General features: G+C 38.5%; 1 protein-coding gene across 4 annotated transcripts in view; it reads right to left on the bottom strand.

Moving 5' to 3' along the window:
• Positions 1–25,848, bottom strand: part of CFAP20DC (CFAP20 domain containing) — a 192,758-nt gene that overhangs the window by 85,984 nt on the left and 80,926 nt on the right. For all 4 annotated transcript variants that reach the window (XM_081160760.1, XM_081160763.1, XM_081160762.1 and 1 more), the window contains 2 exons: positions 23,868–24,024; positions 13,677–13,841 (listed from right to left, as the gene is read on the bottom strand). In XM_081160760.1, coding sequence (XP_081016886.1) covers positions 13,677–13,841; positions 23,868–24,024 — 322 coding nt within the window. The remainder of the gene's footprint in view (positions 1–13,676; positions 13,842–23,867; positions 24,025–25,848) is intronic.

The raw sequence follows: 25,848 nt of genomic DNA, 5'->3' as shown, positions 1-25,848 counted from the left end.
GTCTCTGAATGACCCTATAGAAGGCTGCCTAAGGAACCCTTGATTAGACCAGAACTATGGAGTTCTTTGTGACTGTAGTTAGCCTCCTCTGACTAATAAAGCAGGTGAGGGTGATGGTCCTTAACTCAACTTAGAAAACCTTCAGCTGTGCCCACCTGTGAGACAGGGCCAACTTGAATATTATGCCGCTGGTCCTGAGTGAGTCCACATTTGTCCTACAGTCCTGGACATTAAGAACTACTGGCCAAAAAATAAATACATAACTAAATAAAAAGAGCTTCCTCACATATCAATAAAAATAGAACATTACAACTGCATAAACAGTATTTCCAAACAAGCAACCATCGTTAAATTTCCCTCATCGGTTCACTCAGTTCTCTGTAATTGTTCTTCTGGTCAGTGAACTGCTTGCAAGAAGTCATCTGCTTTCAGACTAAAGGGCCCTAGAAACCCTGAATTAGTCCACTGGTGTGGTGTGAAATTTGTCTAAGCTATGTCAACTTGGGAGTCTGTACCCAAGAGGCTTCACTGAAGTATCTATCAATAGTTCAAAATATTACCACTGTAATTAACTAGGTATTAATAATAGAAAAGGAGCAAAGGGAAGGCCAAAATTATAAGAATGGCTATCTGGGGATCTTCACCAGGAGGCTGCAACTTTACACTCCCCAGGGAACCATCGACCCATTCCTTCTGCAGATCACTGGGGGAAGGGACTGGACAAAGGGGAGATGGGAGCATGCACAAAAAAGTCGGGATGACATAGGGAAGGTACCTGTCAGTCTATCCTGGAACAGAAATAATTGGTCAGAGGGGGTGAGGCCACTATAAGCCCACAAAAATTTGGAAATACATAATCCCCAGACAAAGGAATTCACTCACTCTGGCTCTTGGCTCTTATGGCTCTCTTGCATTCCCCCATGTTCCTAGAAGCTGCATGGCCCATGGTCATGTGGACCCCACATGCAATGGACTGATGGAATGCAGGGGGGAACACAAGCTAAGATAGCCTGATTCTGGATTAGACTGTGCAGATATGGAATGGAAACTCTGGGCAACGAATTTAATCTTAGCTTTGCTGAAAGCAAAATGGAACTTTTTTCTGAGCAGGACAGAGGGAAGTGGCCTTCCTGACCAGGGCCTCTTCAATGTCTCAGAGACTCCTCAAACTGAAAACTTGGTCTAATGGAATGGTACCAAAATCCATTCAGTTTAAAAAGACAGAATAGAGGTGTCATCCTTGACACCTCCAACCTCTCCATATCCAATCCATGTCTACTTCTCTCCACCTTCTCCACCAGCAATGCAATCCAAGGGAGGGAAATGGGACCTTGGAAATTCAGGAGTTTAATTCCATAGAAATAAAGCTTTCTACACTATGTCCTCTTCCAGTGTGAGTCTCAGAAAATTCCTTTTCTCATGACATCACAAGAAGTCCACTCCCACCGGCAACCAGTGGGGACGAGGAGAGCTCCCTAAAGATAACAAAAACAGCTGATCCTTTCCGTGAGTCTCTGAGGTTGTCCCTGAATGCACCAACTCTGGCCTGTAGCTTACAGCATAGCCTTCTAGCAAGCATCAGAATAAAACAGAAACCATCTGTAGATGACTCCCTTAGCTCAGGCTGCTGTAACAATACAATAGACTGAGTGGCAAGAGAACAGAAAAAGAAGAATAAAAGAGCTACTGGCTACTTTCTGTCTGACCTACTCCCCTGAAAACATTCCTCTAGTTAGCTAGCTGGTCTCAGTAATCTGTACTATGGAGCTGCAATTTTACATGTGGTGGAATTAAAAACTACTTTTCCATGCAATAGCAGGAGAAAAGGCATAAGCTTGTGATAATGTACCATACTTAGGAAGCTACACATATTTAGATCTGAGTGGAGGCAATATGTGTGGGCATATGGATGCTTGGGGTCTGTTTTTGTTTGTAATAAATAGATGACGCTGAAGAGATGGGCACGGGCTAGGTTGCTGAATTGATCTGAGAGGTTTTGCTGGACAGAAGATCTGAGGTGGGTGGCTAGGTGAGAAGATAAACTATTCCAATTTTCTTCAAATTCCTGAAGCCCTATTAGGTAGAAGATAGATTCCACTTGTCCAAATGGCAGAATCAGAATGAATGAGTAGGATTCAAGCAGTGACTTTTCTGTCACTTTGAAGGTGTTCAAGCAGATGTCTGGAAAGCTAATCTGGATATTGTAAGGCAGATTCAGATATCAGATGCCTCCCTAATTTCTATCTGTAGCCCATGCTCTCCTCTGAACTCCATTCCTGTATGCAGTGGCCTTCTTGCCCAGGGCCTCTTCGATGTCTCAAAGGCACCTCAAACTGAAAGCTTGGTCTAATGAGTAGCACCAAATCCATCCAGTTTGAAAAGCTAGAACCTAGGTGTCACCCTGGACACCTCCATCCTCTCCATATCCAATCCATGCCTACTTCTCTCCATCTTCTCCACCAGCAATGCAATCCAAACGACCATCATCCCTCTCCTGGAGGATTTCCAAGCCTCTCAAGTGATCTACTCTATCTACTCTGGCCTGTCCCATGCCTTCTCCAAAATACAGCCAGAGTGGTCTCCCTCAAATATAAATCTGATTGGGCCATTCACTTTCCTTACTTAAAACTTTTCAATGGCTTCCCTGCTGCTCTTAGGATTTTAAAAAAAGCCCTTAAAGTCAGCTGCAAAGATCTGCATGCTCTGCCTTCATTTCATCCCTCACACCCCTCACTTTCTCTCCCAGTAGACTGGCGGCCTCAGTTCCTCCTGCCTACCAGAGCATTTGCACATGCTGGTGCCCATGGCTAGAAGACTCTTTTCCTTCTGAAGACCGTCAGCTCATGTGTCACTTCCTCAGATAAGTCTTCCAGGACCTTTCTGACTAGGGTTAAGTCCCCCAGCATAGTTCCATAAACTTTCCCCCACATAACTTGTCAGAATTGCACTTTTACACGTTTACGGGTTTCTCTGCTAACGTGTGCTTCGGTAGATACAAACCCAGTGGCCTGCTTTGTCACCCCTAAATTTCTGGCACCTAGCCTGACACAGAGTAAGTACACAATAAATCCTTGCTGAGTAAAGTGAATGAATCATTAAATGTAATGGGTCAGAAGAGAAGTTGGATTAAATGGCTGTATATTTCTAACTATGATTAGAATTTCATTTTAAGAAAAATCCAACTGAAGGTTTTATGTGTAAATTGAGGAGGAAGACTGAACAGAACTGGACGACTGCCAGGATGTGGAGATGAGTGAGATGGGTCAACAATGAGCAAGACATTGATACGTGCATAACAGGTGTGTTTCTCAACGGCACCAGTGCCGTGGTACCACAGCCAGGTGCCTATTCAGGTTATAGGTGAAATTTCATAGTGTTAACAAATAGACGTGGCTATGTGTGAATCTCTATTTTTTCTGGTTATTTACAAATATCCACTTAGAGTCAACAAAGCACTGTTAGTCTTTCAGGATCAATAACAGAAAGAGATGACACACAAATTCCAGGCCAACTGGAAAACTCTACTATAGACTCATCATTTGTACCTTTTGTGACCAGTAGCACAAATCCTAAACTATTGATTTTGTTCTCAAATGTGAATTTCCCAGAAAGAAACAGACACTGAGAGTACTGAAGGGCTGCATGGGATAAGGCACAGGCCTAGATGGGAATTGTCAGTACTGGAAGAAGAGCCCTCCTTTTTTTCTGGTGATAAGCACCACGAGGGCATGGGTATATCTTTCTGTTCAAACATCTTACAGTGGCAATTTCCTTGTTTTTTTCATATTCTTTATCTATATGCGGGTTCCCTCCAATGAAGTTCCTTTGAGTAGAAAGACCATTAATTTGGACTGTATGTACCCCCATCTGCTGACCCAGCATAGCACATGGTAGACAATGGACAATCTCACCAAAATTGTGGATGGTACCCAAGATTAAAATGAGGATTTTTGGGAGGAGGGAGTATTGAAAAACTCATACTGAAAAGGGTACAAACTTCAAGTATAAAGTAAGTTAGTCATGGGACGTAATGTACAGCATGGCGACTATAGTTAGTACGGTACTGCATATTTGAAAGTCGCTAAGAGAGTAGACCTTAAAAGTCCTCATCACGAGACAAAAAATTTTTTTGTAACTATGTTAACTAGACATATTGTGGTAATTGTTTCACAACATGTGTAAATGTTAAATCATTATGCTGCACACCTGAAACTAATATGTAGTGTTTATGTGAATTTATACCTCAATAAATTATTTTTTTTGAAAAACCATACTGTCACAATTCCAGCTATAATTTTAACAGAATAAACATGTCAACTAGTTCATATTTATTTAATAAATTACAATTCCTAAGTACCTTGAATTTCTTAGAGGAATTTCTTGCTTAGCAGTAGTTATCTGGTGGATATTAAAGACATACCTAAACCTGATATGATCTAATCCCCTAAATCACAGAAAACTACCTTATTCTATATTTTTATAAGAGTATGTACTATAGGATTTCTCTAAAGAGTAATATACTACTGTGTATTTAAATTTAAATTTATTTTTTTAACTTCTACAAATTTTAGTTCACTTTTTCCCCCCACAAAGCAAAGTATGCCAATACTCCACTATTTAGTATCTCTTTAATGAAAACACCTTTTAAAACTTAGTACAATTAACACACACATTCTTAAAGACTGTTCTACTTTAATAATTGTTTATAATCATTAATTGTCATAATTATCTCTATAAACATGTATCATACTAGGTATCCATTATAATAGGGTCCTAATTAAAACCTACAAGGAAAAGTAATTTAGACCTTTGGTTTCTAAAATAAAAAGTAGAAGGGACAAAGTTTCTATAATGAGAAAAATCTTAAAAGAAAACTACAAGCCTTTTGAATTCTAAAAGGACTCTTTTAAGTGCTGACATTAATATGCATAACATAAGGTTAAAATCAAGATTAGATTAAAGTCATGCTCTAGGCGGTTCATTTTCTTGAGTTTGTGGAAAATGAACTTGGTGTAGGTCAGAGGTGTTATCATTAATTATTTTGCTATTTTACTGAGGGGTACATACCTTTGTAGTTAGATTATAAAACCTGAGGGTCTACTTTCTAATTGTCTTTTAGAAAAATAAACATTCATTTTTGTCTCAAGATACAATGTTGTAATTATTATAGTCATTTCAGTTTGCAGGGTTTTCAAAGCTTAACCAGAAAAACCTGCTGAATTTTCAACTCTAATCATTGAGGTTCATGCTTAAGACTTACATCTATTATCTAATAATCAAATCAGAATTAAACTTCTACCAGAATCCAGATTTTGAATTAGATTAATTTTTACTCTACAATATGTGCATTGGTATAAAGAATGGGAAGAATACAAAAGGCAGGCTTATCTCGTAGAGTGATATTATTTTAGACAAGGCACTTCACCTTCTATACCTCATCTCCTTCAGTCCTACGACGGGTGTAATAAGAGTACTTAAGTCGTGTTTTTGTTAGATTACATGAAACATGCACATAACATGCTAAATACCATCCTTAGTAGGGCGTATATGCTTAGTAAACATAGAATTAATATCTTCCGTCTTGAATCGCGTTTAATAGTTTGCCAAGCCCATTCCAATCATTTGTTCTCCCGGGCACTGAGCCAGGAGCGCGGCGGACACGGCACCTTCCCGGAGCCCACGGTCTCGGGGCAGGTGGCACAGCGAGCAATTCACAGATAACGACACGAGCACGCCTGGGACAAGAGCGACGAGGGGCGAGTTCAAAGGGCACAAGCGTGTTTATCAGAGGGCTGGCATCTAGCGTTGGGGTCGGGAAACGACATGCAACTCGACATTTCAAGGACAAACACGACGATGCGTCCGGGACCCCTATGCACTTTCCAATCGCTGTGCGACGTCATCGCCATCGCACCTCCACAGCTGAAGAAACGGACTCACAGCGCGGGGGTGTCTGTCTGCACACACGGGGCCGTGCCTCACCACACAGGCGCTGCCCCTGGCGCCCAGCACCGGCCATTCTTCCTACATCCGCTGACATCCACTATTCATTTTCCGGGCAGCTTTGGGAAAAACTTTTATATTGCTCTCTGAAAAGTGCTCTATTAACGATGATGTCAATTGATACCAGAACTTCATAAATATGATAATTAATGTATGTGATGAAGACTAATGGGGTTGATGAGGAACCAAGTATAGAACAAAACACCGTAAGATCTTTTTTCAGAGAAAAGAAAGTGTGGGGTGGGGGAGGGACAAACTCAAGTGGCTTCAGTGCCAGGCAGGTATCAGATGTGGGCGCATGCGGAATGTGGGGGTAACTGTGGCTGCCTTGAGAGTGCATGTCCTATGCAAAGGGTTTTAATTAAAAGCTTGTTTAGACCAGTTGGAGGACTGTCAGTCTGTAAACCCTGAATGTATCATGAAGAGACAAGTGTGTAGATAAATGACTAACACAGGAAAGGCCCTAGGTGAGCAAAATCATTTTTTAACTTCTGCAAATAATTAAAACCAGTATTTAGCCTTATCTCATTAATGAAAAGCTTAAGACATTTTTGAAAGGCAATAAAATCAAATTAAAAAGTAAAATTAGAATATCTCTTTCTCCTCTGAACTTGAGTAAAACCTTAGACAATGTAAGAACACCATCTGTGTGTTAAGGTAGGAAATGTCAACAGGATAAAAATAAAGTGTAACGTATTACTATTCTTCACAAAGTCTTAATTTATTAAAAAGTTATAATTAGCCTAGTTTTTTTCTTTCCTTTTAATGACTAGAGAAGCATTTTTAGGGAAACAATTTTATCATCTCAAGAAAGCTTTCCACATAGTACAGCTTATATATAATATAGGCTTTGGCAGATAACTTCCATCATTTGGGCTTAGAAATACAGGTTTCCTATAAAACAAGAAGGCTCCCCAGAAGATGATGCTTAAGTAGTAGTGAGAAATGGCATCATGACGAGGGTGAGTAGGTAAGAGTGGGTCTGTGAGCCCAGACTGCCTGGTCAGCCCAGCTCTAGCGCTCACTAATTCCTTTATGTCTGCGGGCTCGGTTTCCTCATCTACAAAATGCTGATCATGATGACTTCTACATAAAGAAGTGTGTAGGAGGATTCAATGGGATACACTACGCGAGACGGTTAATTTTATGTGTGGCTTTGACTGGGCCACAGGGTACCCAGATTAAACCTCACGAGTGACTGGGAGAGTGTTTTCGGACGAGATTACCATTTGAACCTGTAGGCTGAATAAAGCAGAGTGGCCTCCCCAGTGTGGATGGGCATCGCCCACTCTGTCCAGGGCCTGAGGAGAATAAAAAGGTGGAGGAAAGGGAACTTGACCTTTCTGCCTGACTCCCTGAGCTGGGGCACTGATTGGTCTTCTGCCCTCAGGTGAGACTTTCACCATCAGCTCCCCTGGTTCTCAGACCTTCCGACTTTGACAGAAACTACAGCGCCAACTCTCCTGGGTCTCCCGCTTGCTGACTGCAGATCCTGGGACTTCTCAGTCTCTGTAATTGTGTGAGCCAATTCCTTATTATATGTCTGTCTGTCTGTCAATATATATGTGTATATATACTGTTCCCCCAAATGTATACACACTTTAACAGCTGATAGATCAACTTTGAAAATGAAATGTATTTTAATAAACACTGCCTTTATAATTATTCAAAGTGTGTGTATACATTTTTTGGGATACCCTAATTATATATACACACACACATATATACAAGGAGAACCTTGACTATTATAATATATAAAGGGTTTAGTGCTTGGAACACAGTAAAAACACAAAAAAACATTAGCTATAATGATGAAGACGATGATGATGATGATGATACTTAATGTACTTACCCACTCAAATTATTTGGCTAGTATTTTATTCAGTCATTTGATCATTTAATCAACAAATATTTAGTAAGCTCCCAATAGGTGTAAAGCACTGAGCTAGGTGCTAGGGATACAACAATAAACAGGACCCTGCAGTTTTTAAGCTCAAATTCCAGAATGGGAGACAGCAATGAGCAAACAAGTAAACAAGAAAATATCAGGTGATGTAAGTGCTGTGATGAAAATAGAAATAGAGTGTCTTGGGAGTTACTGGAGGTCACTGATGATTACAGTCCTACGTTCACTATTAGTGAAAAAGCATATATTTCCTTATTATACCATAAACAAATTTAATATTTAATTATATACTTAGAGGTTTTATTTTGCTGATAATTCTGGATTTCCTTCCCATTATATATTTTGCAAATATTGATATTAAATGCAAATATTTATATTACTAGAGAAATATATTTTAATTTTATAGTAATTCTTGGGGTTTTCAAAAGACAGAAAAATATACAAAAGGAACCAGGAATGTCTCATAATTGTTGTAACACAATACATCTGCTGACATAATAAATCATGAATATATTTAGAAAATTAAAATTCTGTAATAAATATATGATATGAGAAATAAGAGTCTTATCTTCCTTCCCTGACTCTACTAGTCTCCGTTCCTAAAGGTAATTATTCAGTTTCTTATTTCTTAAAGGTGTACACATATACCAGCAGCTCTAAGCAACTATCAGTGGGGTCATATAGAACTGGCATTCTTGGCCATTTTTTACTGACTGACATGGCTTAGAGACCTTTCTAGGCCATCACAAGAAGATCAGGTCATCTGTACACCTACATAGATAATGTCTTACTAGGTGGATATTTAATCAGTTCCCTACTATGCACAAGTAGTTTGTCTCTAGGTTTTTGTTACTATAAGCAATGTTGTAATAGGCATCTAAAGAAGAATGTGAGGGTTGGAATGAATCAATTTTGCAAAATTAGCACAATTATCAAACCGATTAAATGTATTTTTAATATTTAATATTATGTTTTATGTATCATTTATGTATCAAAGTTTTTTTCAGCATTTGGCAGAAATACCACAAAAAACGGAAAATTCACTTTATAAATAATTTGTGGTATCTGTGCTATAACAGACACTAGATTGATATCCATAGGGAATCCTTTCACATTTAAAACTTTTTAACGAAGGAATGTGATCAATTATGCCTCATTTTTACTAAAGACAGGGAAACAGAATATATATTTCAAATGTGAGAGATGACTAGGTTTACCCTGAACTATGATCAGACATTGTAGCTAGAACTTGTGACATCTCTTTAACCAGCAATCCTAAGATAAGGTTTACCAAAGTCTGAGTTTAGAGAAGAAATTAAAAGGGTGTCCTGTTTTTCTGGGAGTCAGAATCTTACTCCTTTTTTTTTAGGTTCTACTTTACAGTAGATTTTGTTGCTTGACTTGAATTTTGCTTTCATAATGTGGAATGCAAGAAAAAATGTCAATAAGGATCTCACCAATGCCAAGCACAGTTAGATGATTATTTCATGGTTCTGCTAGATGCATTAATTCACCTGTTTGCAGCTGTGCTAGGAGACAGGGATGTCAGTCTCTTCTTATTTAAAAAGCAGTAAAAATCCAATGAGACTGCTGCTGTGGAAAGAAGGGTGCTTTGCGAGAACTGCCTCCTAATTTTTAAGTAAATTACTAGTTTTGATTTGTGCTTAGTGGACTACACCTTGTCATTAGTAGCTGAAGGATCAACTTCAATAACAGACCTGCTTCTCCAGTTTAATTAAACTGGGGTCTCATTAAATGGAAATAAGACTCAGATCTCATAGTCACCTGCAGACTGACGCTCATTAGCTAATGTGCACCAGGAACTGGAAAGTGAACAGTAAAAATGTGTGGCAACACCGGCCTTATGGAAACACAATTATTTTATTAAGTGTGTTTATTTTATTTTATTAAATTTATTTTATTAATTTATTTTATTAAATCTCTCGGTCAAGTTATATGATATTCAACACAATGCTCTCTAAAGCAGAAGTTTCGATGTTCCCTTTTCTGCTCGGGTAAACATGCTGGAGAGCATCCATAGGAAACACCTACTTCTTCCTGCAGCGGCTTCATTGGGATCTCTCAATATGTGCATTTATAATAAAATACAATTTACATGAGTACTGTACAGTCAATTACAAAAACACACAGTCATTGCTCATGCAATTCAAATCTCACAATGGGGAGTCCCTTTTTTTTTTTTTAGAAAGACATAAAAACACATAGTTCAAATGAAGAAATATCTCCTGGCTTTCCCATGATTAAAAAGTCTGTCCTTGGGCACTATTCATTTGCTACACCTTTCAGATAAAATATCTTACACAGAGAACAATAATTATTATTATATTCACCTATAGTAAATTTCAAAGCCCACACGTCAAAGTGAGCAGCTGAAAATTATTTATAGAAAGAGAAGCACAAAGTTCAATATATGCTCATGTAATCTCAGCTGCCACACATGTGCAATATTTACTTAAGGGAAACAATCGTAAACTCTATAGTTATAAATGAATATAAATATAATTGGGATTCACAGGGCAGAAGAAACGTGCTATTAGACGTTTATCAACTTTCTGTATATATGACTCAAATGAACTATTATTATGCAGTGAGAGCCTATTTATGAAATCTGCAAAATATGAACTCACATCCTGTTCTACAAGTTGGGGTCAGATATGGCACATGAAAAAGTTTTTGTTTAATTTAAATATTGAATTAATGATGTAATTAATATTTATTCAAATTCCTCTTTAATCTCAGGCATCATGTGTCCTTGAACTTTAAACTAAAAAAGACACTTAAAATATTTGATTATAGACTTATATTTTCTTTTAAGGACATAATTAATTATTAAAACATTAAGATACAGAGAAGACAATAACATTTACAATAGCAGAGAGTTATCTGATGGGCTTTACAGCTTAATCATTTCTGTTACTGAAAATTATCAAAGCCAATATATTAGATACAGAGAGAGTGCCTGCTTATTGAAAACACTCTTTCTCATTTCATTCTGTGGCAAATCTTCCATTAAGATTGAATTGAAACCCAATATGTTTATAGTGGCTGTCTGGGTAGTGGGTTCTTTTGCATCCTTTTATATATTTTCCAAAAGTCTTTTAATGAAAATGGATTGTATATATCTCTCTTCCTCCCTCCAGTCATCTAAAGACAGTGTATATAATAAATATACAAATCCTCACTACTCACGCCCTCATTGTTATCAAAAATTCCTACCCAAAGCTGGTGATTGTGGAAGCAGGTGATGGATATATGGGGGTTCGTTATATATTCTCTCTACTGTTCTGTAAGTTTGGAAATTTAATAATAAAGGGTTTAAAATGTAGTGCCAATTTACACACAGTCTCTGCCAGGGTTTGTACTGAAAAAGTTATAAAATCAATCTCAGTTCTTTGGGAACATGTGATTAGGACATGTAATGCTATATGGGAAACTCACCAGACTAAATGAACATGGGATAAAGACAGAGAGCAAAACTAAATCCATGCTCGCAATTCATTCATTTCCTCACGGTTACCCCCTTTTCCCATTTCTACGGTGACCTCTCACTTGGCCCACTCTCTCTTCCCCATCTGCTGCCTGGAGTCACCACGTCCTGCGGTTTCCCCTGCAGTTCCGCTTTCACAGCCCCTTGTCATTTCATGCCTAGCTTGCTGCAAAGACATTTTAGCTGCAATCCTTAATCTCTGGTCTCACCTGACTTACAAATTCATATTGAGTCCTGACGTCATTGTCAACTTCCTAAAAAAGAAGTTAGCATTCCTCTACTTTAGAAACATGAGGCAACTCTTCTTGTATTTCCAACACGGCCGTTCTGCCTCCTCAGGCCGTTCCTCCTGGCAATCCCTCCGTAAGCTCCTCCAGGCAGTTTGCTGTCTCTTTAGCTTTGCTCGGGCTTCCATATCCATATGCCACCTTACATATCCATGAATCTTATATTTATTCATTATAAACACTTATACATTAATTTATTGAATACCTTCAAGATCGACTTCTTCCGTAAGTGCCCTATTATGACCATCTCACCTCCCCCTGCACCACTCCCATGTTTATGAGTATATAATCTAAACCATATGACCTTTGTGGGGATAAGTGACTCAGTGGTTCTTAACCCTGGGGAAGCTGTTTAAAAAAATTCATCCCAGGTTAATTAAATCAGAATCTCTAGGAATGAAGTATAGATATTAGAAAAATTTTTTTATGTCAGTCATTTAAAAAATGTCCCAGGTGATTCTAAAATATAGGAGGTTGGGAACAACTCATCTAAGCCTTCTTGACTTGTAAAGCACTATCCATTCATTTGGTCAATAGCTATGGGTGACTATTCCAGTGCAGAAAACTGGCATGTACTGGCATGTTTCGTTAGGCTCATAGAGTGTTTCCAAAAAAATTCAGACTTAGATAATATTTTAAAAGTGGGAGACTTATCATAAACATTGGGATATCTAGTCTTGAACAAAGGGGAAGAACTGGTGAGACTGGGCCTGCATTCTAGCAAGGCAGCACTTGGCTAGAACTGAACTGCAGTTACCCCTCCTACACTGAGGATGGGCTGCTAGTTTGCTACAGTCCTCACCACTCCCTACAGCTCCTCCCAGGCTGAGTGTTAGTCGCCACCTACTGTATCATTTACATAGTAGTTAATGTTGCTGTTTTCATGGTAGAGAACTATTTCTTTGACACATCTCAACCCTCTTCCCTAAGGCCCCCTCCACTCCCAATAAGGCTCACTGTTGAAGCAGAAAACGTTTCTATGTGTCAAATATCCAGCCATCCAGGTCACTTTATTTATTTATGATATCTCACTGGCCTCTGTAGTAATTTGAGTCTGCAGCCCCTGACTTGGTGTATGGCAAGGGCTATGTTGTTAGAAGCTAGGGAAATAAATGAATGAGAAAGTCACACTTTATTGAGGAATGCAGACATATTAAAAAGTACTGCAAGAGAGAGAGAGAGAGGGAGAGAGAGAGAAAGAAGAAAGGGAAAAGTCATGGAAAGAGAACAATGTCTGCCAGAATTAGGAAAGGCTGTAGAGAAGAGGTGGCATTTGAGCTGGGTCTAGAAAGGTAAATGGGAGCTTTCCAAGCAGAGCGGCAAGCTTCGAAATCATCTTAGGCCAACGAAACAGCAATCCCAAAATATGAACACGTGAAGGCCCACAGAGTGGTCAGAAAATCACACATGGGGAACGAGAGAAAGGTGGTCTGGAGAGAAAACTGTGGAGTAGGTTTGGGACGGGAGGGTTGGCTTTGTGTGAATTCCTAAGGGTCTTTTCATGTTGTTTTCTAAGATAGTGGGAAAGGCATTTAATTTAAAAAGTCTTTAATTAAAGAGTGACAGGATCACATTTCTATTTCTATGATCAGAAAGACAGTTCTGACAGCTGTGGAGATTAACTGGGAGGCTACGGTGAATGACAGTGGGGATCAGAACAGTGGAGAAACAAGACAGAGGAGACAGATTTGAGAGATGTTTAGGGGGTATAATTGGCAGGGCTTGGAAGCATACAGGAAAAGGAGAGGAATAGTTAAGCATGTTTTGATTTATCATGTAAAAAAATCCAGGAAAAATCTCTCTTTTAGTTGCTAAAGAGAAACTTAAAATAATGATATATCACTAACGAGTCAATGTTGAAGTGTCATAATATTTAACTTCAAGCTATAAAGATTAATTGCAAGGCTGTTCGCCCCCTTTATTTTGGTCTTACAAATAAATATGCTTATAATTTAGGTACCTGAGTGCATACCTGATTCTGCTGAACGTAGGGGATGACCCCCGAGTTTTATTACAGTTTGGCGGAGCTTCGTCATGTTCAGCAGCTGTGTGACTTGTGGAACATCTGTCGTTAGTTGGCAGCTCCGTGGAATAACGTCTGTAGGCTCATCTGCTGGAAAGGGAACACCATATCCAGCTGGAAACGAAGACAAACATTCAATCCCAAAATGTAAGCCATTTCTGCCAAATGGGCAGATCTTATAAATGAAACCAATTAAAGTAAATCATTTTAGAATCTGACTTTGGATGAGTTATTCAACCTTATCATCTTGGTTTTCTCATCTGTAAAATGAGCCTGATGACTTTACTGCTTATTTTCTAGGACCATAGAAGGATTAAATGAGAGTATATAACATATGCAGCAGGTTCAGAGACTTGTGCAATAAGAGCATTCCCTGGAAATATTTTATATATATATATATTTTTTTAATTTATCTTCATTGTTGAAAGTATTACAGATGTCCCCTTTTTCCCCACTGACCCCCTCCAGTGTATCCTGAGAGAAGGGCTGGTTAGGTACGTTTCAAACAAGATTTTTGGGGGCTCGGTGGCTCATTTATATGAGATCAAGAAGTACAATGACATTACTGAATAAGCGCTACAGCCATTTTAATTTACTTTATGAGTAAATTAAATTCTTCACTTTTTGAAATAATATTAGATCTATAGAAAAGTTATAAAAATAGTACAAAGTTCCTATATGCCCTTTACTCAGCTTCCCCTAATGTTAATATCTTATCTTTGAATATTTTCAAAGGAGAAACAATTATAGTTAATGTAGTATTTTTATTATAATATGTATTTCTAATGAAATTTGATATTGTTCATACATATTTATATATTTAAATTTTAGCTTTAGTAAATTTTCTGTTCTTGATCTCAATCTATTTTACTATTAGAACATTTTTTCCTTTTATTTGTATGACCTTTTCATGGCAAAGATATTAAGTCTTGTCATATGTAGCAAGTAGGAATTAAATTGGTATTAGCATTCCAAAAAGCAATTTTACTACATGTATCAAAAGCCTTAAAAATGTATGTGCCATTTTACTCAGTAATTTCTTTATGAATCTACCCTGAAGTAAAAAAATAAAAATAATAAACTCAGACAAAGGTCTCTGTAAGTAGGTGTTTATAATTTCTGAGAAATAAACAACTTGGATTTCCAGTCAAGAGTCACAAGAAATTGTATGTATGAAGACGACTTAATGATATGGGAAAGGCTCAAGATAAAAAGTACATGAGCCCCGGCCGGGTGCTCGGCTGGTTGGAGTGTCGTCCCGGACACCACACAGTTGTGGGTTCAGTTCTCCGTCAGGGCACGTACCTGGGCCGTGGGTTTGACCCCAGTCGGGGTGCGTACTAGGGGCAACCAATCGATGTTTCTCTCACATTGATGTTTCTCTCTCTCTAAAATCAGTAAAAACATATCCTTCGGTGAGGATTTAAAAAATAAAAGTGAAATGAAAATCATACATACAAAACACTATCCCAACTGTAGAAAACCAATAAATAAAGTGTGTGAATGGCAAAAAGACAAGGAAAGATACCAAAATGTAAAATAACTTTTGATGGTTAACTTTAAGCATGGGTTTTATTTTATTCTTTATAAAAATTTTAGAATATAGCGGGGGAAAAATGTTTGTGTATATATGAATGTGAGTAGTAAGAAAAATTCAACCAATCATCCCTCAAAAACATTCTATGTAAGTATAAACTCTGGCCACGTTGATAGAGGCAATCTGAGTATTACCGGAAGGTGGCTGACATGCAAATCAGATTGCACATTAAAAGGCTCAGCTCCCCTGTGTCACCTTCCCTTTCTGTGTATCTACTCTCTCCTTGTACCCAGACTGTTTCCCTACTTATTGGGTTATTATTTGAGGAAAATTCTGGACAGTATAAACCTTCAATAAAAGGATAAATAAAAAACTATTGGTTTATTATTTTAAAATAAAGACTAATTGCTAAAACCATTTAATTTAGCAACTACTGACTCTCCACCTTTTTCTGAGACTTTGTGGAAGAACACACGGAAAGGGGCTTTAGTCTCATTTCTGTGAAACCAAACTATGACCTGGCAGTTGGCTGATCTGATAGACCTAAATGGAAGATAATTCATCTCCCCACCACCCAGCTCGCCACTAGCCACCCCCGCCATGTCCAATCGCTAGGTCATTTTACTTTATTTTTTTAGCATTTACAGCTTAATTTTAAAATAAGAATTCTGAAAAGAGCATAGACACTACAGTAAAAATTAACCAGTGCCACACTGAATAAATAGGGGGCATGGCCTTCTTCATTCATTCATTTACTCAGTTCATCATTCAGCAAATACGTATCGAGCCTCTATTCCATGTCAAGCACTTATCTAGTGGCTGGGAATCCAGTGGTGACGCAGAGTGACTCTGTCCTGGCCTTCTTGAAGCTTACACCCAGCAGAGAATACGAAACACGTTATCCATAAATGGGTATTTAATTATAGTTCAGTTGAGGGCTCTGAAGGAAACGTTCAAGGTGCTGTGAAAGAGGTAATGGGGAAATCTCCCAGCGCAGGGTGTCACTGAAAGTCTCTGCTCAGGAGACACTTGACCTGAGTCATGAGGGATACGTAGAAAGTGGCTGGGGGAATGGGGGGCAGTGATCACTCAGATGAAGGGAACAGAGCACTGGGAGACTGAAGGCGAAGGAAAGGAAAGAAACACAGTCCTGCCAGGGCGCAGCCGGCACGGAAGAGACCGGTGGGGCGACCCCACTGGTATATTTAGGGTACATTTAGTGCCGCATGTGCTTCCACAGGCCGCCATGGACAAAAAGCCCCTTGGTAACAGCTGACCCAGACTGAATGCAGCTGCCACGTCTTCCTCGTTTCTTCTCTGGTTGCTCTTTACCCAGCTACACCCTCAAAAGTAGCACCCCATACACATTTTATTTGGAGAGCACATCCCTCTCCCCAGACGGCACCTAACAAACCAAGCTGGCGATCAGACACTAAGGGGCCAGGGCCTGTCTGCACTGTTCCTTCAGACAAGTTCCACCTTCGGGAAGAGACTGGGTATGGGACCAGGCGGACTGCTTGGCTAACGTCTGAAACATGCCACAGCTGAATTCCAACTGCTTTTGTTCACGTACTTCAGATCACCAGATCGCAAAGAACGTGATGCTGGCTGGAACGGCAAAGTGGTACGTGGAGGGGAGGCTGTGAGGACGCGGACGGATGTGCCCAGGTAGTATCCAGACGCGACAGAGGGTGGGTTTTTTTGATGTTTTTGCTCCCAGTATGAGTTAGTGTATTATTAGAATGTTTGAGTGATGATGTTACCCTGTTTGCCATAAAGTCACCATAAAATGAACCATTCTGTAGGTGTTTAATACCTTTGATGAGTATCTTAACTAGCTTTAAAAATTAAGTTATCAATTTTAATACATACATAAAGTACTTTATACATTAAAAATCATCATCCCCATTTTTTTGGGAGGGGGAATGTCTTATAAAATAGGGAGATTTATAAATCTGTTTTGGTATTGGCTTCCCCTAATTCATATAGTTTAAATAAGGGCTAATTTTATAACAGTTCACTGGTCCCAGACTCAATTATATTCATCTTATTAATATGGGGATAGCCTACAGTGCCTGTGTCTTATTTACATAAAATCTCACCTTTCTGAAACACCAGTGAGAGACAAGCAGTAAACACAAAAGTCTCTAACTGCCAAAACATTTGTCTTACTTTGTTCGGTTTGTTATAACAGAATTTGGTAGACTGAGTGGCTTATAAACAACAGCAATTTTTTCCTCACAGTTCTGGAAGCTGAGAAGTCCAAGATCAAGGCACCAGCAGGTTGGTGTCTGGCGAGATGCCTATTCAGAGATGGGCATCTTCTTCCTGTGCCCTCACAGGGCAGAGGGGTGGGGACCTCTCTGGGTCCTCTTTTCTGAGGGCACTAATCCTATTCATGAGGGCTCCACCCTCATGACCTAATCACCAACCAAAGGCCCCACCTCCAAATACCGTCACTTTGGGGATTAGGTGTCAACATATGAACTTCAGGGGATACATACATTTAGTCTATAACTATATTGATACAAAGTCTGTTGTTTATTTTTTGTTTGTTCATTCATTCGCCATATAACTATCAGATTTTCTCTAGGCCTGGCACGGATTCAAGTCCCAGCCTTTATGAAGATTACTGTATAAAGAAGAAAGGTATTATTATGCAGTACTCAAAGGGGTTAAAAGTACAGGCTCTGGAGCAAGGTGTCCTGGGTTCACGTTCTGGCTCTGCCACTTATTAGCTGTGTGACTTGAGCACAGTGGTTTACCTTGTTGTGTCCTACTCTCCTTATCTGTAACATGGATATAAAAATACTTACCTTATAGGGTTATTGTGATGATTAAATGAGTTAATGTATATAAGGGGCTAAGAATAGTGCCTGCTCCATAGGCAATGCTACATAAGTGTTTATTATTAATAACAAATACTTATGTAAAATTTTTCATTATGTTGACAAAACCACCACATCTTAGTATGTGCTTTTTATAATAAAAGGTTTTGATGTTTAAAGGGGTAAATCAGCCTAGGTTACACCCAAAACTTGGCTATCATGAATGAATTATACCCTTTGAGTTTTTTAAAAACTAATTTATTGAGGAGAAATTCATATTAACATAAAATTAAGCATTTTAAAATGAACGATTCAGTGGCATTTAGCAAACTCACAATGGTGGGCAACCACCACCCCTATATACTGCAAGTAAAATCCCACACCCATTAACCAGTTTCTACCATTCCCTCCAGCCCCTCCCCCACTCCGTCCCGGACAACCCCAAATCTGCATTCTATCTCTACAGATTTATCCATTCTGGATGTTTCACAGAAATGGAATCATACAAAATGTGACCTTTGGTGTCTGTGTAAAGTACATACCACATTTTGTTTATCCAATCATCTCTTGATAAATGTTTGGGTTGTTTCCACATTTTGGCTATTACGAATAATGCTACTATGAACATACATGTCCATGTATCTGTTTTCCATTCTTTTGGGTATATACTTAGGAGTGGAATTGCAAACTCATGTGGTAATCTATGTTTATGTATTTTAGGAACTGTAGCAACTGTTTTCCAGAGCAGAATAATTTTGTGTTCCCATTAGAATGTACGAGGGTTCCTGTTTTTCCATACCCTTGCCAACACTTGCTTTCCATAAAAAATCATTACAGTCATCCTAGTGAGTATAAAGTGGTGTCTCATTGTGGTTTTAATTTGCATTTCCCTAATGACTGATGGTGTTAAGCATCTTTCCATGTGTCTGTCAGCCATTTGTATATTTTCTTTGGAAGATATTCAAATCCTTTGACCATTTTTTAATTAGGTTGTGTGTCTTTTTGTTGGGTTGTAAGAGTCAGTTATATATTCCAGACAACAGATTATATCAGAATATATACTCCCTATATGTAGAACCAGAATATATATCCTATCCTGCAAATATTTTCTCTCACTTTGTAGGCTTTTCAATTTGACAGTCTCCTTTGATGTGTGAAAGCTTTTATTTTTTAAAAAATGTTTTTATTGATTTCAGAGAGAAGAAAGGAGAGGGGGAGAGAGACAGAAACATTAATGATGAGAGAATCATTGCTTGGGTGCCTCCTGCACCCCCCCACTGGGGATGAAGCCTGCAACCCGGGCATGTGCCCTGACCAGGATACGAACCGTGACCTCCTGGTTCATGAGCTGACGCTCAGCTACTGAGCTATGCCTGCCGGGAGATGATGAACGAAAGTTTTAAGTTTTGAAGTCCAATTTATCTGTTTTAAAATTTTTGTTGCTGTGCTTTTGGTGTCATATTTTAGGAATTCTTGGCCAAATCTAAGATCATGAAGATTTAGCCCTATTTTGTTCCTATTCGCTCTTATAGAAGGGTGGGCAAAAGTAGGTTTATAGTTGTGATACAAATAATACAATAATTAACCAGTAATAATACAAGAATAAACTCTGTTTCATGTCCTCACAACTGTAAACCTACTTTTCCCACCCCTGTATTTAGGTCTCTGATCCATTTTGAGTTAACTTTTATATACGGTATGAGCAGGGGTCCAACCTCATTCTTTTGCATGTGGACGTTCAACTGCCCCAGAACCATTGTTAAAGAGACTGTTCTCTCCCCACGGAATGTTCTTGGCACCCCGGTCACAATCAGATGTATGGGTTCACTTCGGGACTCAATTCTATTCCATTGGTTTATATGTCTATCCTAGTTGTATGAAACTGTTTTGATTACTGTAACTCTCAGGTATGTTTTGAAATTTGAAAGTGTGAATGCTCCAACTCTGTTAGTCTTTTTCAAGATTATTTTTGGCAATTTGAGTCCCTTTGAAATCTCATATGAATTTGAGAATCGGCTTTTTCATTTCTGCAAAAAAGGCCATTGAAATTTTGAGAGAGGTTGTATTGAATCTTTAGATCTCTTTAGGTAATATGACATCTTAACAAAATTATGTCCTGCAATCCATGAACATGAGATGGCTTTCCATTTATTCAGGTTATCTTTAATTTATTTTAGCAATGTTTTACAGCTTCCGGTGAAAAGTCTTTCACCCCCTGGTTAAATTTATTCCTAGATACAGTATTTAATTATTTTGGATGCTGTTATAAATAGAACTGTTATCCTTAGAGTTTTTGAGATATGAAGCTCTATTATAAATATTTTATAAGATTTAATTATAAAATTGATATTTTAATTGAATAATCGTGAGTCTAGATATACAGATATTCATGACCTATATTTGTGGGATCTATTGGCTACTGGGCACCTCTGCAATGCTGAGACATTACCCCCTCTCTTGCCCTGTAGTGGTTTGCTAAGCAAGGGCATTTTGAGTTCGACTCCCCTGCAGGAAGGAGTGGGAATGCAGCTTTAATAAACTGATGAGACTGGGTCTGACGTGCACTCACCTGACCTGAAGACAAGGAGAGAAGTAGGAAAACACTCAACAATGCTAATTATTAAAAACACTAAACCATTCCAGTTACTGAGAAAGGTAAACTGTGTATTGTTGGGGAAGGAATAGTCAGTCAGAGGCTTGGCCACAGGTTCCACCTCTGTGATCTCAATACCAGATGCCTCATAACTAATGGGCCTGGTTTTGCTCACATGCATAATTAAGACATTGGATTAGATGACTTCGAAGGTCCTTCCCTGCTCAATGAGTCTGTTAAGGCAAGACATCAGGGATTCTAGTTTTTTCGGTGGCCTTTGAAGGGATAATTTTCTTCACATTGCTTGACACTCAGTAAAAGTTTACTGAATACAGATGGTGAATGAATAAATAATTGAATGAACAAACAATTAGCCAATCCTCACTTCATTAATTCATCAAACATTAATGACAGGTTATCGGTGCCAGGTCCTGTAGGAGAGAGAAGAATGTGGAGGCCCGACCTATGCCCCCAAGGGTCTCTCAGTCTGAAATCATGCCTTTAATTAAGCATACCTTTAACTTTTACTTTATTACTTTTATGATTCCTGAGGGGACATTGGAGTGGTATTTTTAGGTATTTGCACGACTGAATTATTGACTAACTTATATCATTCTGTGTTTTTGAAAAACAGAATATATGTGTAGATAGCTAAGAGAAAGAGAGGAGAGAAAAGAGAAGACAGGAAAGAGCAAGTGATTGTCCATTAAGCACGGGTGTCCAGCATAAGTCATTCTTCTGGGAAGGTGAAAAACTAGTTAATTGCTGTTTTAAGGTTGTAGTAATTCATGTTCCATTATATCCACTGTATAAACAGAGAACAGCAAAGAATTAGGCAACACTTTCTAGCTCGGGTGAGTTTAAAATGGTAGAAATTGAAATAAGCCAGGGATAACACAGTACTGAGCTCAAGCAAGCATTTAATACAGTATTTATTTATTGAATCCCAGAAAGGAATGCAAGAAACAGGTAAAAAAAGTTGCCTGTTATAAAAGTCTCAACACTATGACTGACTAATCTGTCTCTGCAGAAGAAAAGGACCCATTATTTATTGTAATCAGGCACCCTAAGCACAGCCTGGCATTCGTATTCCATGACATCTCTTGTACCTTTCCTTTTAAAATTTCCCCTCCCATCTATCCTCCCACAAGAGGAGTACACTGTAGCAATTAGGAGCAGAAGCTCGAATCCTGCTGCCAGTGTTCAAATCCTGCTCCGCTACTTAACAGTTGTGCGACACTGGGCACATTATCTGACTTCTCTGTGCCTCGGTTTCCCTATTTGCCAATCTCACAAGATTTATGAACATCTTTTGTCTGTTGTTGCCTCCTCTTTATCATGGTGGGTTTACACCAATTTTATTCTTATATTAATTTTAGTGGGCTTGAGGAAGGGCCACTTAGATAAAAATATTTATTTAATCTGACAATTTTTGATTCACTTTTTTCCTGACATTTATTTAAAAACATTAATCAGGTTATGATTCATCTATGATCTGATGTAGAATGTACATATATGTCTATAAATTTGAGGTTTCTTATCATCTGGGTGCTATTTTTTAAAAAATGGAATTTTTCACTTTTTGTATAGACTTTAATTGGTACATACGATGAGAGCCCATAATTCCTGGCTTGTGATTCCATTGGGGAGCTGCTATCAACGCACTGCTGTTTTATTATCAAATAAAACTTATAGGTACAGTGTCTGTTCCATGGAGTGAACCACACAAGGATTTCTCCGACACTCATACAGATGGAGCACAAGTCTGAAGTCTACATACAAACTTCTAAGAAATCACCTTTGGCACCTTATATGCAGGCCTGTTTCCTGGGCTTCTAGAAGAACTGATTTTGTCAAAAATAATCCCAGATGAAAATCAAAAGGAAGCATCAGTATTCTCCTAATACTCTCAGTTGTTTAAGACTATCTGAGCAGGAGAGTTTGTGCTGCTTTATGAATTCTAGATGGCTCAGTTACCTGCAGAGTATGTTTATCAATCACAGAAAGCATGATTAATGTATATGGTTTCCAGTCTCTCTAGAAATATTATGAGGAATAATTTCACCATCTTTCTATTTTAACATGATCATTAGAAAATTAATATATTAATATAATTTCTCCCAATGACTTCAAGAAACGTAAGATAGTCTAGTGGACAAATGTAGAGCATTTTGGATGTCCAATATCCTTCGAACCTTCCTAATTTGGTGACTTTGCTACACAAATCCTCTCTCCCTTGTCAGGAATCAGACATTTGCTTTGCCAGCCCTTCCGTGCAACATGTGACGTGGGCTCTTCAAATCAGACACAGCTATGCCAGTCTTTGTTCAGCAGAGAAGCATGAAGAAGAAATCTGCTTTGTTGGGGGTGGTAGGAAAGAAGAGATCCAATTTTCAGAAGCATCAGTAAAGAAATTCTGGAACCTGGAGCCCAGCATTATGGTGTGAATTACGAAGTCCTTGCCTAGTTGCAGTGGCTATTGGAGTCTTCCTTGGAAGAATCTCATGGCAGGGGCTGGGTGGGTTCTTGGCTATTGCTTCCAGGCCTGACTTTCTGGATCTCCTTGAGATTCTATGAACTGGTTGTTTCCTTAAATGAATTCTTTTTCTTTTTCAACTACCTAGAGAAATTCTGTTGCTTACAACTAATCCCTGACTAATTCAGATGGTGAGTACTACCATAAAAATATATATATATAATCACAAAAATAAGAAATATATCTTTGTGACATTCAGCTACAGTAAAAAGAAATGTGATTCAGAGTAAAGAAAAACATATGCCACAACATAGATGAACCATGAGAACTTATTCTAAGTGAAAAAAGCCAATTACAGAGAGACAAATACTATAAAATTCTACTTACACAAGGTATCTAAAATAGTCAAATTCGTGGAGTCAAAGAGTTGTAAGGGTTGAGGGCAGGGGGAAATGGGGAGTTACAAATCAACGGGCATAAAGGGAAGATAAATGAGCTCTATAAGCCTGCTGTATAACGTGGTACCTACAGTCAACAATTACATATTGTATACTTAAAAATGTATTAAAAGGATAGAGAGATCTCATGTTAAGTATTCTTTCCACAATAAAATAAAATTTAAAAACTACTACCATGGACTTACACTCTCCAAAGAAATGTTTAATTTAAAAAACATTTAAAAATCTTGATAGCAACTTGAACATACCATCTTTATCAGCAGTGTCTTGAGGCTTGGATTTTAAAGTGAAGATCTTCCGCAGCTTACAGTGAGCTGAGACGATTATTCCATCTAATGACTGGAAAACTGCTCCCTTGAATATTTCACTGGTAAATGCCACCAAGTCAATGCAGAGGTTGCACCACTAAAATAAAGGGGAAAAAATAAGTACTCTCTATAATCACATAGATGAACAAGCCATCTGTATGTGGGAAGTCCAGAGAGTTGAGGCAATCACCTGGATCAACCAGTCCTATACCAATTTTCCCCTATAGCCAAATATATCTCTGTTTTGGCTTTGATTTTCCTAAGAACTGCCTTAGTTCTTCCAAAGAAATGATCATAATCTAAAATATACACTAGCTATCTGACTACAGAGTTCCCACCACGAGACAAGTCTTTGACAGCTTTGGGAGAGAACTCCAGATCTGTAGGCACTATGCAAGTGGGAAGCTAATTGCTGGTGCATTAGACCACTTAAATCTTGCAAATCAGGGATAAGTAGCCAATTGCTCCTTCAAGGGGACTAATTTGATCCCAATTAGCCACTTCCATTTGTTAAAAAAAAAAAAAGCATGGATGAAATTAGAAGCTGGGTTTAAATTGTGGCCAGTGCTATTTATTGACCTATTGCATAGAAAAAGATTCTTCTAAAGAATTTGTAATTATGCCTGTTATATGCCAGTTTTTAAAGTACTCTTGCAGGGACTAATTTCTGCCTATTAAGCAATTAGACCCCTCAATACTTCATCAAACGAATTCTTTAAATGGTCTGACTGACTTAAAGAAATGCAGAAAATAATCATTTAGTATGAAATTAAGTCATATTTAAGACTGCAGAAAAAAAGCAGAAAAAATAATTTTTGAAATGAAAAGTAGTATTTAAAATTGTGCTTCTTTTCAAATGGCAGCCTCTTCCATTATTTGTTTAGAAGCACAGTTTACATAGGTCAATTTTATTAATCCATAAAATAAAAAACTCTATTTGTTGATAAAGAAAATAAAATGTCATTTTTTAAAGGCAAATTCTATTTAGGAATAATTTTAATATGGAGGAAAAGTTGAGGTTGTTTCTACAGTAGAAAAGTAAAACAGACTGCAGTAAATTATTAAGTATGTGAAAATTATTTTCTTTGTAGGTATCTCAAAAGAAAAACTATATTCCCAGGCCATGGGGGTGCTCTGGTCTTTTGGGGGAAAAGGAGTCTGGAGTAGTAAAAGGTAGGACGCAGGACTGAGTGCGATGTAATAATGAGACTGGCTTGGCCAGTAGGATGGTGAGCTCTGGGGAGGTGTGGGAAGTAATGTGAGATTGGCCAGTGAGGCCAGGTTCTGGAGAAGCTGGGAGATCAGCAAGAGAGACTTGGGCTCCAGAGGGTAAAGTGTCACTGCAGTTCTTGAAGAAGAATGTGACAAAAGCAGAGAATTGGGAAGGCTGGACCACCCCTGATGCAGAAATGTTTTGGGGTGGTAGAGGGGCCTATGGGGGGAGGCTGAGGTAGAGTGAAGACAGGCTGAGGCACAGAAAGACTAGTTTCTGTCAGTCATTTAAGCATAAAGTGAGGAGGGTCTGGTTAGAAGGCTAGCATAGGAAGTGGAACCTAAGGGACAAATCCAGGAGGCATGCCACAGGGTGACACTCCATGCCTGGGTAAAATCCAGGTTATAGGGATGAAGGTCTTGGGGTTTCCAGCTACCCAATGATAATTATTAACATTATTCTTACATTAGCAATGCTATTATTGTTATAAATGTGGTTCTTATTCCTAAAAGACTTAACATCATGCCCCAGTTCCAATCATTCATCTGGGTTGTCCCATCAGTAATTGCATTCATCTATCCTTTCCCACAGGTGCTAAGCACTTATCAGGTGTCAGACACTGGGCGTGGCTCCAAGGATACAGCCATAAGTGACAGTCCTTCCAGTCTGGGAAGGGAAGCAGACACCTGGAATCTATTACGTACAGTT

The sequence above is a fragment of the Miniopterus schreibersii genome (assembly GCF_964146895.1).
Source record: "Miniopterus schreibersii genome assembly, chromosome: 15".
Lineage (NCBI taxonomy): Eukaryota > Metazoa > Chordata > Mammalia > Chiroptera > Miniopteridae > Miniopterus > Miniopterus schreibersii.
Note: the sequence above shows the minus strand (reverse complement) of the source record. Positions and strands in the feature narration are given on the sequence as shown.